Source organism: Salvelinus namaycush, chromosome 2 (assembly GCF_016432855.1).
Source record: "Salvelinus namaycush isolate Seneca chromosome 2, SaNama_1.0, whole genome shotgun sequence".
Classification (NCBI taxonomy): domain Eukaryota; kingdom Metazoa; phylum Chordata; class Actinopteri; order Salmoniformes; family Salmonidae; genus Salvelinus; species Salvelinus namaycush.
In genome coordinates, this window is record NC_052308.1 from 36,099,297 (window position 1) to 36,116,041 (window position 16,745).

The 16,745-nt window shown below is 42.7% G+C and overlaps 2 protein-coding genes across 2 annotated transcripts; both read right to left on the reverse strand.

The window, feature by feature from the left end:
- Window positions 1-407: 407 nt before the first annotated feature.
- LOC120062408 (neuritin-like) lies at window positions 408-7,125 on the reverse strand. Its single transcript, XM_039012373.1, has 4 exons — window positions 7,099-7,125; window positions 6,832-6,921; window positions 5,284-5,434; window positions 408-2,869 (listed from the first exon to the last, which is right to left on the reverse strand). The coding sequence occupies exons 2-4, from the start codon at window positions 6,881-6,883 to the stop codon at window positions 2,635-2,637; spliced, it is 438 nt and encodes a 145-aa protein (XP_038868301.1). The 5' UTR covers window positions 6,884-6,921; window positions 7,099-7,125; the 3' UTR covers window positions 408-2,634.
- Window positions 7,126-7,442: 317 nt separating this feature from the next.
- On the reverse strand, window positions 7,443-16,163 carry LOC120021403 (translocon-associated protein subunit alpha-like). The gene is made up of 9 exons (XM_038965162.1): window positions 16,154-16,163; window positions 14,705-14,820; window positions 14,507-14,600; window positions 14,230-14,357; window positions 9,255-9,389; window positions 9,017-9,093; window positions 8,758-8,836; window positions 8,529-8,622; window positions 7,443-8,298 (listed from the first exon to the last, which is right to left on the reverse strand). The coding sequence occupies exons 1-9, from the start codon at window positions 16,161-16,163 to the stop codon at window positions 8,228-8,230; spliced, it is 804 nt and encodes a 267-aa protein (XP_038821090.1). The 3' UTR covers window positions 7,443-8,227.
- Window positions 16,164-16,745: the final 582 nt, after the last annotated feature.

Consider the following 16,745-nt stretch of genomic DNA (forward strand, 5'->3'; position numbering starts at 1 on the left):
GGGCTTAACTACCACCACACATGAATGTTAGCCTCCCATGGGGGAGCCCCGGGGGCCCTGAGCCCTGCTGGACCCTCTGCCTCTTCCCCTACTCCCTCTCTGCTCTCTTTGTGGCCAGGTGGGGGAGAACAGATGGGAGCCCACTAACGAGCGGCTGATTGGCGGCTGGGCTGTTATGTACTGGATCCAGTCCTCATTATTAGCACCTAGCCACGGAATGACTAAAAAAAGAAATGTGTGGGGAAGCAGAGGAGTGACATCGTATCAACAAAAACTCTCGGTGCCTAGAATCTATCTGTTCTCTATGATTGTGATGGAAAATATACAGAGTATCTGAGAAGCAGCGAGTGATCTTGAAGTAGTAGATCCCCTCTGTGTGATCATGCATGTATAAACAGAATGTCATATTTCAAACTTCATACTTTATTTCAAACACATTACTTTGCAATACAATACTTAATACAGGCTTTTTGTAAATAATGTACTCTGTAGTTGGTATCTCTGAAAGACCACAAACATATTGAATTCTTACATTCTGTAGTGTTAACTGATGTATTTTTCTCTGTGGTAATTCAATAATCAGTCAGTCATACATGTATAGTAATATACTTGGTGGTTATGATATCTCCCTTAAATAATGTGCTTTTTTTCATGCTTTTGTTAGCTGCCGATCTCACGGAAAAGGAAAGTAGTCACTCCATAAAGTGTTTACAACACATATTGCTCATGCTTTGAGAATAGCAAAACTCATTGCTGTTCAAAAATAATAATGGACACTTGACACCAGGCACAAAGATTGGGTGACAGAATGCTACCACATTCAGGAGCACAGACTAGGTGTGGAGGACAACCAGTACAAACATGCTTACGGAGGATTATGTCTCCTGAGAATGGATTCTAAACTGAATATCTAGCCTAATATCTAGACACAACCATGCAGAGAGAGATCCATACTATAGATAATGTTGGAAAGGTACAAAAGAAAAGAAGAAGAATGATCCTGTGTGGGCTGAAGTAGTGTGTGGAGATTTTGATTGAGAGATTTGCGCAAAAGTCTGAGCACTAAGTCAGCATTCACCCCTAATTTCCTATTTGGTTAGAGCACAGTAACAGAAAACCTATACACTAACACTACAATATATTGCTATAAAACTACTTAATGAGTTCAATTGCATATTTATATTGACTCAGTTTGATGATATATTGCAGCTGTTGACAACATCAAATACTGCATTGCACTGAGGCATTAGGGCTAACAATGCAGGGTGGTGCCCTAGGAGAATCCTTAACTTAAAGATGTCCTCCTGCGATTTTTTTAACGTTTACTGTTGAAAAGATATATCCCAAGTATAAATACAGTAAAGTACACACACTAAAGGGTAAAAAAATATGCTTTGAGCAAAATAGTGTTTTTTAGACACAACCGCAAACTTCGAGGAGTAGGGCATTTAAGGAGTTGGTCTGATGGGATTCCGTGATGTCATCAGCCTCCTTGCTTGAGGAACAGTAGAGGAGCAATAGAGAACAAAAGAGGAAAGGCCCACCCCCCCACTTGTGCTATGTCATGACATATCTTGACCATCTATTGAGATGCGCCTTTTAAAAAAAAAAAAAATCAGGTGTTAACTGAGGTGAAAAGGAGACTGGAGTACCACTTTAAGTCCTATATATTTTAGCTTTCATAATAAAGTCTATTGTCTTTATTTCTACTCAGTAAGCTGTGTGTTATTGTAAGGTTGAATGTGCTTTGACGTGAACTGTGTACAGTTGTGTATAGTTGTTATGGACTCAATGATATCAAATGAATTGACAGCCATACACTTGGACTTCCACACAGGACAGATTCATAAAACAACACTGAAGATTCTCACATAACCAGATACCATTTTCAGGTAGAATAACTATCCACAATGACTAACAGTAAATTAGGCATTTTACTGTAAAGTGCATAATAAAGCAAGGAACGATATTTTCCGTTAACAGCATTGCCTGACTTTAACAGCACCTGCTGTAACAGGATGACCAAAGAAATGGTTTAACAGGGCAAAAATATGGAAAAATGCCTTTTTGGTGTCATTATAGCAGCCATGCAACACCAAACATTGGGCTGGTGTGTATGGGTCAAAAGGTCAAAGTTGAAAGAATTCACTTGATTGTCAACAAAATTGACCAATTGCTTTAAAATTGCTTTTTTCATAGGCGTATACTGTAATAGGTTTTCATTACAATTGCTTGGGTCTTGGGTGTGTATTTTTATCCAGACTCATCAATAATGATGACATTAACATCTAAGGCCCTGATAACATAACCTTCTAAATTACCTAGTGCCATATACATCTATGGTGGGTAACCCAGAGCGATAGGTATCCCTCCGTCTCTCCACAGACATCAATGGCTCTGTGATATCATAGCCTTCTAATTACCCAGTACCATAGATGTCTATGGCGTCTCCATAGAGACATGGCTCTGTGTGCTAACCTTAATCCAATCCATATTCATTCTCTACTCACTGACCCCCCCCCAATCCTTGGCTTCAGTTTTCAGATGTGCTCAGGATGTAGCCGGCCACCCCGGGGAATGTGAGAGTGCATGGGGTTGGAAGCAAGGAGGAGGGAGGAGGGAGGCATCCCCCACCTATGTGGATGGCCAGATGGGCCTTCCCAGGATCAGCAAGCCTAGGAGCAGCAGGGGTAGAGGGGATAGAAGCGAGCGCAGGCTGGGGGCCGAGCTGGGGCTGCACAGGTCGAAGAGGCTGCCCTGGAAGCGGATCTTCCTGGAGTCTTCTTTCAGGGTCTCCCAGATGGAGCCCACCTCCTCCTGACACCCGGACAGTGCCGTCAGGGCACACGTGTGGAACGCCTCCCAGTGGCTAGGGGTGAAAGATCCATCAATCAAATGTATTTTATAAAGCCCTTTTTCCCACCGACACATACACTGCCTCATTCATATTTGACATGAAAACATGCTATTGGTTACAATCTATTGGATTCAAGAATGTTATTAGTTTGATTTATCTGACACTTTAATCGGCGCAACATGCAAGGCTTCAAAGCTCTCCTGTAACATACGGCTGAAGGTGTCTTATAGGAGTATTTTTTGTTGTATTATTGTTTTGAATTATTGTTTTTATACTACTGTCCGGCAATACTGTAAATTATTGTGTTTTGCAAGATCAACCCTCCTTTATTTTGTAGCCACAGAAATTAGATCAGAAAAAAGAGCTGACGCTGCAAGGGAACATTTTTCACCCAGGAAAGGCAGGGCCTGTGTAAGCTTTAGGCAGTAATATACTGTACTATAGTAATGGAATGCACACATTAACAATGACAAAAAAAACAAGATGGCCTCAGAATTTCATTACTGCTGCAGCAAAGTCATAAATTATTCAGTACAGTGGCTGTGTTTCAGCACCATTCATTTCTGCTATCTCCCTCGGAGGTTACAGCATCTTTTTCTTCTCTCCACTGTTCTTCCGCAAGGTACACACCTCGCTGGATTTCAATACAAGATCTGATATACACAAGCAGAAGGAGAATGCTTGGTAAAATACAGACGCTGTTCTATATACGTTCTATCTGCCTATGGTCGTAAGAGTAATCAGGTTCCATGAGATCCTGGTGCACTGCAAACGCAGACGTACAGTAAGTGCAGATGGATAGAGGATGCTGTACATTGCACACACACATACGCACACACAGGGGCGGATTGGCCATCTGGCAATTCTGGCAGATGCCAGATGGGCTGGACCATTTTTTAGTTGGGTGGGCTAGTTGAAATTGACACACTCAAAAATATATTTTTTCTTACATAAAAATTAAACCATTAAAAGGTGACATGGCCGGTAGCCCATGGGCCTGTTCTCTGTTATAGTAATCAATAGTGAGCCTTCGGCAGATCAGTGGGGAACATCCAGCCTCCCTACCAAGATGGGCCAGCCTGGTTTTCTGATAAGCTAAGCTGAGGTCAAACAAACTCACATTCAAAGTCAAAAATGGCATCAGCAAAGAGACCTGCTCCGACTCTGTCATCAGTTCAACATCCAAGATCATGGATCGTAAAAAAATGAAGAGGGTGCCTACAAACATAGAAAGAGCACATTCTACATTGTCACCCCACTCAAACATTCTATTTTTTGCGCAGCTAAAACCATGATTTGGTCAAACAGTAAAGAGCATTATCCTCATGATTCCTGTAATGAAAGTGTCTGCCCTGCCCCTGTGCCTGTGTCCTCGCTGGGGCCTGCTGCTGTGATGAGCGAGCCACTCTCCTCGCCCTCTAGGCGTTCTGATGGTATAACATTTTAAATGCAATTGCGGGGAAAACACAGCTTTGAAAGCTTGAGGGTCTCAGCTTTCTGTCCGTATACTTTTTATTTCTCATCTCTCAATATTCAGCTCAATAGCAACTATTTTACAACCAATATATTTGATATGGCTTTGTGATATGGAGCTGCGTGTGCGCGAAATGCGCACTGGCCATTGCGAGGGCATAGGCCTATTAAAAAATTATAATAGTAAGATCTCATAGCCCACAACTAGTAGCTATGAGACATGTAGCCTACACATTTTTTTAGGACTTTACATTTATTGTTAGATAAATACACAGTGACCAGTTTATTAGGTACCTGGTCAGACACCCCTTTGCCGCCAGAACAGCCTGAATTCTTCAGGGCATGGATTCTATAAGGTGTGGCATTCAAATGTTGCTCTATTGGTATCAAGTGACCTAACGTGTGCCAGGAAAACATTCCCCACACCATTACACCACCGACACCAGGCTGTACTGTTGACCCCAGGCAGGTGTCAAACCACTGCCACGTGACTCACTGTCTGTAGGCGCGAACCATTTTTGTGTACGGGGTCGTGTACCTAATAAACTGGCCACTGAGTATACATGGCTACTAGCAGTAGGTATTATATTAAGTTAGCGATTTAGTTAATGTGTTTTGAGTTTCTACTTCCTTCGGTGTTGAACCCAAAGTTAATTAGCCTATGGTAGTGCACATAAAGATGAATGTAATTAATCTCTATTGAAAAAAATTGGAAATTCTGGAGTGCTATTCTGACAGTAGAATATAGCAACTAGCCTATAGTCTAATTGTCACTGGATTAGGTTGCACATAAAAATATATTGAATCATGCATTCCTGCTTGGACGTGTTAGATGGAAAAACGTATTTCTTGAATTGGCAGGGTGATATGGGCTAGTGTGGATAAAATGTCAGGGCCGAATTGTCCCAGTCCCTGTCCCAGCCCGCCCCTGCACACACACACACCCCTCTCACCTGCACACAGCTTCCACTCCCATCTCGCTGGTCACATTCTCTTGGTAGTTATCCATGCTCTCCCCCAACTCCAGAACACAGTCAGAGAAGTCCCTGTAAATATTCTCACACTTCACATCTGCCGCTGAGACTCTTGCCACAGCCAGGGACACTGCAAAACACAGAAAGAAAAATACATTCAAATGCATTAAGGAAATAATTCCCCTTTGTTCTCATAAGTTTCATTGTACATCGCAGGCATTGCACTTACAGAGGCCAAATATAATTGTTTTATGTCATGATAGAATAACAACAGGCTCTTGTATCACCTTTATCTAGATATTTATCTACCTCCCTATTTGAAGCAAAGGGTGTCTTCTGAAACAAATGGGAGGATGCCAAAAGTAGGTCACCCTCCTTCTATGTTGTTCTTGGAGTTAAAATGGAGGAAACAGAGGAATATCAGCCCTCAGCATCCCTCCCAGGACTTTAGGAGATTTGGCAGGATACGTTTTTCTTCCAGTCATTCCAAATTGCCTCTCAATGTAGTTTAAATGACGAGGTTTGCATGGGAGATATTTGGCCTGCTTGGACAGTGTGATTTAGATATAATCAGCATAGGCTACCTGTGAGAATCATTGTCATAATTCTCTCTCATCTCCCTCCTCTCTCCCACTCACTTATTGATTGCTTAGGGTCAGGGATAAGGTATCAAAGGCCACTGTAATAGCCACTGTCTGGGACATCAGCTTGAAATAATTGCTTTAAAAGCATAGAAAACATTGAAATGAATCAGGGAATGGGTTATATTGGGATTCTGAAGAAAGACCAACTGCTCCTAGATTTTGTTGGTTTGCCTGGATCATTTTCAAGAAATCTATTCAATTCCCAAGTCCCACTGCACTGTAGGCTGTCTCACATTCAATCCATTGCCCCCTGCCAAAAAGCAACGCCTTGCTAGATGTAAGGTAGGCAGTGGTTATATTACTATTTGTTCAATATGAATATTGTTATAGTACACCAATATGATTCAGCTTGCATAGGTTCAAAAAGTTTAAAACCAGGAATTATTGTTTAATTTATCAGAATGGATATTAATGTACATGGAAATATGTGCAGACATTGCATAAATACTTATGTTCTGAGTGAATGCATGGGATTAATTTATTAAATTAACAAGAATGCCAGATGTAGGGTAAGTGACACTACAATACTTTAAAATATTTGTTGTCATTTGCTTTCAATCATTTGTGCATTAATGCATGCTTTATACATCAACACAACTCTGCAAGTCTATTTTTGGCCAAAGATCTTTCAAGCACTCCAAAATCTATCCTACTACACACACCTGAGGGATGATGAGTTATTGATAACCTCTTCAAATATGAAAAAGGCTCGTCACTGTCAAATAATTCAACTCTATTCTCACCCTGCATGCAACATCTAAATTTAGACTACACCCTTAATTAATAAAATAGTACATATTTCATCCAAGATATTATAAAACGTGCAATACGAAAAAGTATTGTTCTACCAATAAATCTAAAATGATACTTTATCCAGCCTTACCTAATGCAATAAATGCACAAAATCTTGAAATCTTCACCGTCGTAAATCCCATATCCCATATCAAACCCAGCGGAGGGTGCCTTGCGCCATCTGTGGGATCCAACAAAATCGCTCATAAATTGAGATAAAATCAAAGCGAAGTAAAATGAATCAATCAAAATAAATGACTTGTTGCAGCATATATGTGTTAACAGGAGGCGATTAACATTTGCAGAATCAGTTGCAGTTTATTCTCGATCAAAACGAATGTAACAACCGTCACGTTACCTGCCCCTTTCGTGCGTGCTGCCTCTCCGAACGCTTCTCTCACTCACCTCATGGACGCTCCGCGCCAGAGATACGTTTAGTGCCATCCCATGTTTCTCATTTGCTGACAGTAAACAGACAAATAGCCCATTGGTACATAATTTGGTCTCCTCAGTCGGTTCCCTGTTTATCTGACACCAGTCATCTTTTTCTTCTGAGAATAATACTGAGCAAAATCAAAAGACCAAATAATGTGCTTATTTCAGAACATCATAAATTGCGGCATGAAAGAACACCACTTCAACTTTAAGAAAAGAAAATGGCAAATATTTCAAGAAAGTGAACACATTTCTTATCCAGATTTTTTTACCTTTTATTTTTTTTGAAAACAATTACAGCATTTCACCAATGTACTGTAGGTACATTTATGGTGGTATATGGTCTGGAAGAAAATGTAACCTGACACTAACAACCTGACACTGACAACAAGTCATGTTTGAAATACATTTGCATCATTCACATTTAACATTGTAACTTGGTAGCGGGTGGCCTTTACTTTCTAAATTCTCTTCAACGAGCATTTCACAGCAGCTTTATGATATTTCAAAGTATGACATGAACAAGGAAAACCTTCCCTTGGAAGAACTTGGAGGTCACCATCTCAATTCCTGACTGTGTAGACAAACTGAGGGAGTCGTGAGGCACAGAATGAAATAGAACAAAACCCTTAATATCGTAATACTTCAGAAATTAAAGCATTCATTACAAAAAGTACAAAAAAAAACAAGATGATTGAAATACTTGGTGTAGCATTACCGGTTTCTTTGGCAGGTATACAACTCCACGTCTTACCCATCTTTCATGGATCTGGCATGGTGATCCAATTACTCAGTCTTTAGTCTCATATCAGTCTCAAAATGTCCCGCTGGAGTGGTGTCTAAATGGGACACATTCATGACACCACTGTCTTCAGTCCAAGAACGTTTGGTGTAGGCCTATGTATCGGGGGTATATCGGAAAAGCTCTTGAGTAACTAACTAGGTCCACCCAGAGGTTGATGTTGGTTGGGTTGTTGGAGCTTGTGATGGCATGGGCCTTGAACATGGGCCTGGTGGACATTGATATGAAGATGGCCGCATCATGGAATGATTTATTGATCTACTCCAGCCGCTCTCTTGGTGCGTTTCCTCGGGGAGGCTTTAGGGGATGCCGATACCTTGCCTGTAAAAGAGAGACAAAGAGAGAAACAGAGAGAGATAGAGGATGGTCAATGTAGAAATTTGAGTTGATATTCATCCTTGCACAGACAAGATGAAAAAAATAGGATGCCTTTTCAACCAAAGTCCGGTTCCAAAAAAGTGGTTGCATAAGCAGAGTATGAATTTGTCTCCCTGCACTCAGGAGGAAAAGCTATGGCAGAGTATCAAAGCTCATGACAAAGCTCAACTTACTCATGATGTTGAGGGTCTCCTGGGGAATCCAGCTGATGTCCACATCGTTCATCCCACCGGTGCCCGTCTCCACCTTCACTGGGAGCCTCTTCCTCTGCACAACATAGATCAAAGGTCATCACTTAATTTACCCTGGTGATATTTTTTTATGTAACATTCACCACCACATGTAAAGAGCTGGAGATATTTTAGACTATCACAATTTAGATGACAATGTTAAGACTCGTACCATCCTAGACTCCAGCACCTGGTACATGCCAAAGATCGCCAAGACAACTAATCCAGTCAGGAAGATGTACATGAACATTCTGGAGGAGAAACAAAGCAAAAAGTGTCATACTAACAGTTCATGGATAATGTAATAAAATAATAGTATAGACAAACAATATAACATTTGTTACCATATTTAAACAAATGTACCTGACATAAATGAATTTAACCAAATACTAGTATAAAAATAGAATTGATATATGCAAAGAAATGGTTACGTCTCTCCATCCAGTCCCTCCTCCAGCTCAACGATAGTGACGGTCTGGTTGTAAATGGCCGTCTGGAAACCGTTGCCCTGCGTAACAGTCAAAACACAAGATCAGCGCCTCAGCCTCAGGCCATACATTCCAAGGGATTTCTGAACATCTAATCAAGAACCCTGGGCTGGGTATCTTGAAGATGCAAGACACTCTAATAATAATGTATCAATCAATCAACCAATCAATCTAGTCTCACCTCACTGTCCTGGTAGTTGAATAGGATGACCAGGCCGAAGGGACGACCAGCCATGGACTGAGCAGGGATGAAGGAGTACTCAAAGGAGGCCTGCTGCTGGGGCTGGACTACAGTGCTCAGGGGCAAGGCTGTGAACTAGATACCAAAAACTACTTTTCTGATCAACAATAGCAGAAAGTTCCCAAAACTGCATTTTACAGGGTATTCCATGTACTCTGAGTATACAAAACATTAACATGACCCTCTATTTCCATGACAGACTGAACAGGTGAATCCAGGTGATGTCACTTGTTAAACCCACTTCAATCAATATAGATGAAGGGGAGGAGACAGGTTAAAGAATAATTTTTAAGCCTTGAGACAATTGATACATGGATTGCAGTGGCGTGCCGTGGGCCTGGGGCCTGGGCCTTCAGTGAGGTATTACACAGTCCCACCCGAATTAATCCACCTCATTATGATGCCATGGCTCTAGACACTATACATTTAGACAGAAACGCAGTATAACCAGGCGTTGCGTCACCTTGAAATTGACAAATTGACATTTTTGGGTAAACAGTGTTTACCCAAAAACATGACACAATCAATGAGTCTTTTCAATATTTCCCTTCACCTTTTCATTGTGCAGCTCCGTTGCCCTGCGCGCGTGTTCTTTGAGCTGTAGATCCACTCCGGTGTCCCCAAAAGTTTTCAAAAGCACCATTGCTTGTAGTGCCCAGCCGTACTTTGGTGTCTCGTTGCTGCCTTGGTTAGACAACTCAAGTTTGCAAAGCCAGTGTGGCTCCAAACACCAAATCGATCACTTGCAAATAATAGGCATTCCCAGCAGTACAGTTTGCAGTGCTTCTCGGAGCCAAGGAGCCATTGACAGCGCTCGTAGTTGAAACTTTGAAATTGGCGAGCGAACGAAGCCCTTTCCCGCCTGTGACAGGCTTTGTGGCGTCGGGCGACCTCTCCTTACAATGTCTAACTTTTCTTGAAAAGTTCGTCTTGAGAATGGCGTTATAATTATATCCTCGACCAAATCGATATCTTCTCCTCCTTCCGCCATTGTGGGTTGAAAAAACAGCTTAGTAGTACGCGAATTAATTCGTTTATCAAATTCAGTTTCCTAGATCTCCATAGGACCTGCCTCTCAATATTGGTAATCCAATCAAAAGACGTGCACGCACTACGCCTGCTAGCTGGCTCCTGTGTAACACTGGAGCCAGCCAGCAGGCGTACAATAGCCAACTCTAAAGCTGATTGGTTGACACTAAATTTTCATTTCCATTCACTATAAGCGACAAGCGCCCGCACTGTTGATTCTGAAGGCCTGAGGGCAGATTTTAGACCCCTGGCAACACATGATGGCTGAATATGATTGGATAAAAGATCTAACATAAAGACAAGCCCTCCAAATCTCAACCTGGGGCTGGAAGCAGTGCAACCAAGAGGAAAGCTATGAAATGAAGAGTATAACTCTTACTCTGGGGAATAATTTAATACATATTTGTGGGAAAATATATTTAAAAAAAAATTATATTCTGATGATGTTTAGGCCAGCAGAGAAGGCCTTGCAGGCCCTGACGGCCCACCACTGATGGATTGTGTATGTGGTATGGTAGTAGGTGCGAGGCACATCAGTTTGTGTCAAGAACTGTAATGATGCTGGGTTTTTCACACTCAACAGTTTCCCGTGTGTATCAAGCATGCTCCACCACCCAAAGGACATCCAGGCAACTTGACACAACTGTGGGTAGCATTGGAGTCAACATGAGCCAGCATCCCTGCGGAATGCTTTCAACATATTGTAGAGTCGATGCCCCGACGAATTGAGGCTGTTCTGAGGTGGGGGAGGGGGGGGGGGGGGTCCAACTCAAGGTGTTTATTTTCTATATTTGCTAACATATGGAATTGTTTTAAGATGGTCATACCAAGGATCATTTAGTTATTTAATTTTGAATTCTAAGACCCCTTGAGGTAACAAAAACAAATCTACAAAAATGATTGGATGAAAGATCGAATTTGGCATACTGCTATTAGCCAATAGAAACACAATGAATAATAGATTCACTACATGGAACAACAGATAGTAAAAAACAAAACATCTAAAGTGTCACGTTCCTGACCTGTTTTTCCTTTTTCTTGTGTTTATTTAGTTGGTCAGGGCGTGAGTTGGGGTGGGTTGTCGGTGTTATTTTCTATGTTGGGTTGTTTGTGTTCGGCCGGGTATGATTCTCAATCAGAGACAGCTGTCAATCGTTGTTCCTGATTGAGAATCATACTTAGGCAGCCTGTGATTCACGTGGTTTCTGTGGGTGTTTGTATCTCGTGTCAGTGTTAGTACCACACGGGACTGTTTGCGGTTTTGTCACGTTCGTTGTTTTTGTATGTTAAGTGTTCAGTCTACGTGAATTAAAAGATGACCACTTTCCACTCTGCATATTGGTCTGATCCTTCTCGCCTCTCCTCCTCTTCCGAGGAGGAGGATTACGACAGCCGTTACAGAAACACCCACCACCAAAGGACCAAGCGGAGTGGAGAAGGGCAACAACAGCAGTGGAAGAAAACACAGGACTCGTGGACTTGGGAGGAGATCCTGGACGGCAAAGGACCCTGGGCTCAGCCAGGGGAATATCGCCGTCCCAAGGCGGAGCTGGAGGCAGCGAAGGCAGAGAGGCGCTGGTATGAGGAGGCAGCGCGGCGACGCGGTTGGGAGCCCGAGAGTCAGACCCAAAAATTTCTTGGGGGGGGCACACGCGGAGTGTGGCAAAGCCGGGTAGGATACCTGAGCCAACTCCCCGTGCTTACCGTGGAGTGAGAGGGCGTCGTACTGGTCAGACACCGTGTTATGCGGTAAAGCGCACGGTGTCCCCAGTACGCGTGCTTAGCCCAGTGCGGGCTATTCCACCTCGCCGCACTGGTAGGGCTAGGTTGGGCATCGAGCCGGGTGCCATGAAGCCGGCCCAACATATCTGGCCTCCAGTACGTCTCCTCGGGCCGGCATACATGGCACCAGCCTTACAGATGGTGTCCCCGGTTCGCCAGCATAGCCCAGTGCGGGCTATTCCACCTCGCCGCACTGGCAGGGCTACGGGGACCATTCAACCTGGTAGGGTTGGGGAGGCTCGGTGCTCAAGAGCGCGTGTCCTCCTTCACGGTCCGGTATACCCGGTGCCACCTCCACGTACCAGTCCACCGGTGGCAGCCCCCCGCACCAGGCTGTCTCTCCGGGTTCTCTCTCCAGCTGTTCCCACCTGTCCAGCGCTGTCAGAGCCTTCCTCCTCTCCAGCGCAGCCAGTGCCTAATCCGCCAGAGCCAGCCAGCCAGGATCCGCCAGAGCCAGCCAGCCAGGATCCGCCAGAGCCAGCCAGCCAGGATCCGCCCCTCAGTCCGGTGCTGCCCCTCAGTCCGGTGCTGCCCCTCAGTCCGGTGCTGCCCTTTGGTAGAGTGGGATTGACATGGAGGGTGGTCATTGGGAGGAGGCCAAGGAAGCGGGGTTTGACTATGGTGGGGTGGGGACCACGACCAGCGCCAGAGCCGCCACCGTGGACAGACGCCCACCCAGACCCTCCAGACTTTATGCTGGTGCGCCCGGAGTTCGCACCTTAAGGGGGGGGGTTATGTCACGTTCCTGACCTGTTTTTCCTTTTTCTTGTGTTTATTTAGTTGGTCAGGGCGTGAGTTGGGGTGGGTTGTCGGTGTTATTTTCTATGTTGGGTTGTTTGTGTTCGGCCGGGTATGATTCTCAATCAGAGACAGCTGTCAATCGTTGTCCCTGATTGAGAATCATACTTAGGCAGCCTGTGATTCACGTGGTTTCTGTGGGTGTTTGTATCTCGTGTCAGTGTTAGTACCACACGGGACTGTTTGCGGTTTTGTCACGTTTGTTGTTTTTGTATGTTAAGTGTTCAGTCTACGTGAATTAAAAGATGACCACTTTCCACTCTGCATATTGGTCTGATCCTTCTCGCCTCTCCTCCTCTTCCGAGGAGGAGGATTACGACAGCCGTTACATAAAGGAAGTTTGTTATGATGCGTCTGTCCTACATCTGAGAGAAGGAAAATCAGGAAACAATTTATGTACAATATTTATCCCCTTATTTTAGGCTGTAAACTATCTCCATACTGTAGTTCCATTCATTTTTTAAACTGGTACCAGGGACCTTCAGATAAGTCTTATGAGGCTTGTGGGCGTCCTAGAGCAAAACGGAAAACACCATTGTGTTCGTGAGAGTCTCATCACCATAAAGGGGTCATAATACTTTGTAGGCCAAACCGTTCAGTCATTTTTATGAGAAGACCGATTTTCGGGATGTCTCATGGTCTAACAAACACCGCTCTAGCTCTGCCACCCTTCACCGCAGATTCGGAAGGGGGATATCGGCGGATGTGGTGAATTGAGACGCAGCCCATGCAAAAAAAACAACAGATATCTCTAGCTTAAACAGACGGATTTGATGGGGATTTTTTTAAATGTTAATTAGATTTCCGCTGGGGCACAGAAATTGTAGGCTAAGGGTTAACATGACCTTTATGAATTATGAAGCCTTTTGTGCTTTTTTTAATTATATAAATGCTTCAAAATTCACAAAAAGTGACATTAGCTGATGAAGATTATTTCATAGAACAAAACGTATAAGATCTCCTAAGCCTGTGTTTACAACAGACCTTATTTTTGTAATTTAGCCAAAAACCCTACAAATTTAAATTTTACAATAGGCTTTGTCCAACGAATCATGGCGGAGTTAGTACCAACAAAAAGACAACATTACTATTGCTCTCTATTATGGGTAACATATGTTATTGGGTTTGTAAAGGCTTTATAAGAAGTTTATATTCTAGTAATTGTTAGATAATAAATTGGAAGTAAACAGACTACAAACCCCATTATAACGTATAACGTGTTACATAATGATGTGTGTTTTCAAGGAGACTTTCTATTTCTCAGATGAGGCATGCAAGCATCATGTGTTCCAGAACCCAGACTCACGTTCTGGATGTAGAACTGGAAGTCCTGAGGGTAACGGAAGGAGGCCTCCAGGGAATGGACAGTGAAATCCTGGCTTCCCTTATTGGTGAAACCCACCAGGAACTTCGAAATCTCATTGGCTGGGAACTCTGGATGGAGGACACAATGATATACAAATTAAACCATTGATGTGAATGAATTATTCCATTCCATGCTGTCTTGCATATTTCCCTTTAATTTACACAGAATGACTGAGTGTAAAACGATATGAGTATCCATAAAGGAAGAGAAGACTAACCTTCCCCGGTCACAAAGATGATGGTGGTGTCAGCATCAGGGTGAGAGGTTACATCTCCAACTGCAGCGTCTTCATCTAAGTCATCTTCTGATTCCTGAGAGAAACTAGATTAAATGCACTGAATTGAGAAAATAGTACTTACATTCATTTGGCAGGGACAATAGAAGCCGCTTTCATCCCAGTTCGAACGTCACATACCGAGCCTGGGACCTGATCTTCCTCCAGCACTTCATCCTCCTCTTCCTCCTCCTCCTCCTCATCGACTGTTGCATGTGGGGCGATGTCTTCCGCAGACTCTTCTGCAGACACCTGGCCTGTCCCAACACAGAGAAGAATCCTTTAGCAATGAATCCATTTTAACACATACATGTGAAATAAATTGTTATAATAGCCAAAAACTGAGAACGAAGCCGCTTAACCTGTGTGCCAGAGGGTACTATAATAGTTGATGACAGTTGTGACGAGAAACTTTGGTTGCACTTGCACCAAAAACAAACATAGGATCAAATGAATGTAAAATAGTGACAGCAGTAAATTGATACAAATGGTCATGAGAAGAGCTTTATTCGTTCATTGTGTAATACTATGATGGTGTATTATAATACTCTGTTCACAATGAATGTGTAGGCTAAAAGCTAAAACTGGGTCATGTTATGATTGATGATTGGTAATTATTTGAAAATGCTGTATAAAACTTTGGATAGCAAATTGTTAAGTCGGTCATCATTTAGCAGTAGGCCTTTTTAATGAATTAGATCACTATGTAACAGACAAAGATACAATGTAACAGTCAGGGGCCTCTTCACCGGTGTTAGAATGTATTGTAATGACCCGGCTGGGTCATAAAGGGAAAAGAGACGGACTCTAGGTGTGCAGGTCAGAACACAGGTTTATTCCTAAACTGGGCTATTGTTCCTGCCACAGCCCACGCCGCTAAATGCCGAACATACACAATGTTACCCTGTCGAGTTAAGGGTCACTCTCATAGGAACAGATCAAGGCCCCGAACAGAAAAGAAAGAAAGATGATACAGTAATCCCTATTTATGCATTTCCAAATCCCGCGGGATTACCCATCATACCCCCCCAACCTTTCCATCTGTCCTGACATATTTAACCCCTGCTAGTAGCCATGAGAACCATAACACACCCACAAACACAGAACACAATACCGGGTCGTTACAGTATCAACACTAACGGAAAGGCGATCCTACGACACGTCACCATAGAAGATGGGAAACGCAGTGTAGAGCAACAATATTGCCTGTCAGAGACATTTCGTATTGGAAATTAATATAATTTCATTCTTCCAGATAAGGTATTCTTATTATCTTAAACCACAAAACTACATCTATGGTAATTATGCATTTGCATAAGCATGCGAGGTATCAATTAGCCTATATCGAGAGAGCTTCCCAAAGTGTTATGTTCCTCCTATAATTTGTGTTAAATGCATTTGTTTACTTAATTTATCAGACAAGGATATTGAGCATGAAGCTTTCTGACAAAGCAGTATTCATTTTTTTTATATCACTGAATGAAAAACTGCATTATGCCACGTCAATGTTAACTTTGCTAAGTTTTCAATATTGCAATGAACTCTGGACTGCTAGTGAAGAATGCAAATTCGAAAGAGTAAATTACTTACCGAAAGACATCTGGCCACATGGGAAAGTCACGAGGAAAAGTACAAGTATTTTTGATCCGAAATGAAACATTTTGCTGCCGTCAAGTTTGTAGCTTGCTACACATCAGCAGTCAGAAAAATGAGAAAGTTAGCGAAGGGGTGGGATAAGATAGTTTTTAAGACGCCCCATAATATGCACGTATTGGTGATGTCACCAATTTTTGGGGGAAATTGATTGAATCAACCTTATTGTACTAGGCTAATGGCAAGGCCCACACATTTGTGAGAAACCCGTACCCTTCCCATTTATGAAATGGATGGTTGTGTAAAAATATTTGACTGCAAAAGTGGTTAGATTGAAAGATATTGTGACACACCCCCTAAACCACTGCAGGGTGGTGTGATGGGCCCCCGATTTTTCTGAGCAACATTTTTTTTTTTTTTTAATGTTGGTATAATTTTCGTTGTTGGACGTAAAAGACTGTAAAAACGCCAGGAAATCAGCTGCAAGTTATTTTAATGTAAGAAATCTGTTCTCAAGTATTCCCATGCACAATCGAGAGACACGTGATCGTATACAAATGTAAGCAAGGTTTGAAATTATTATGTTTTA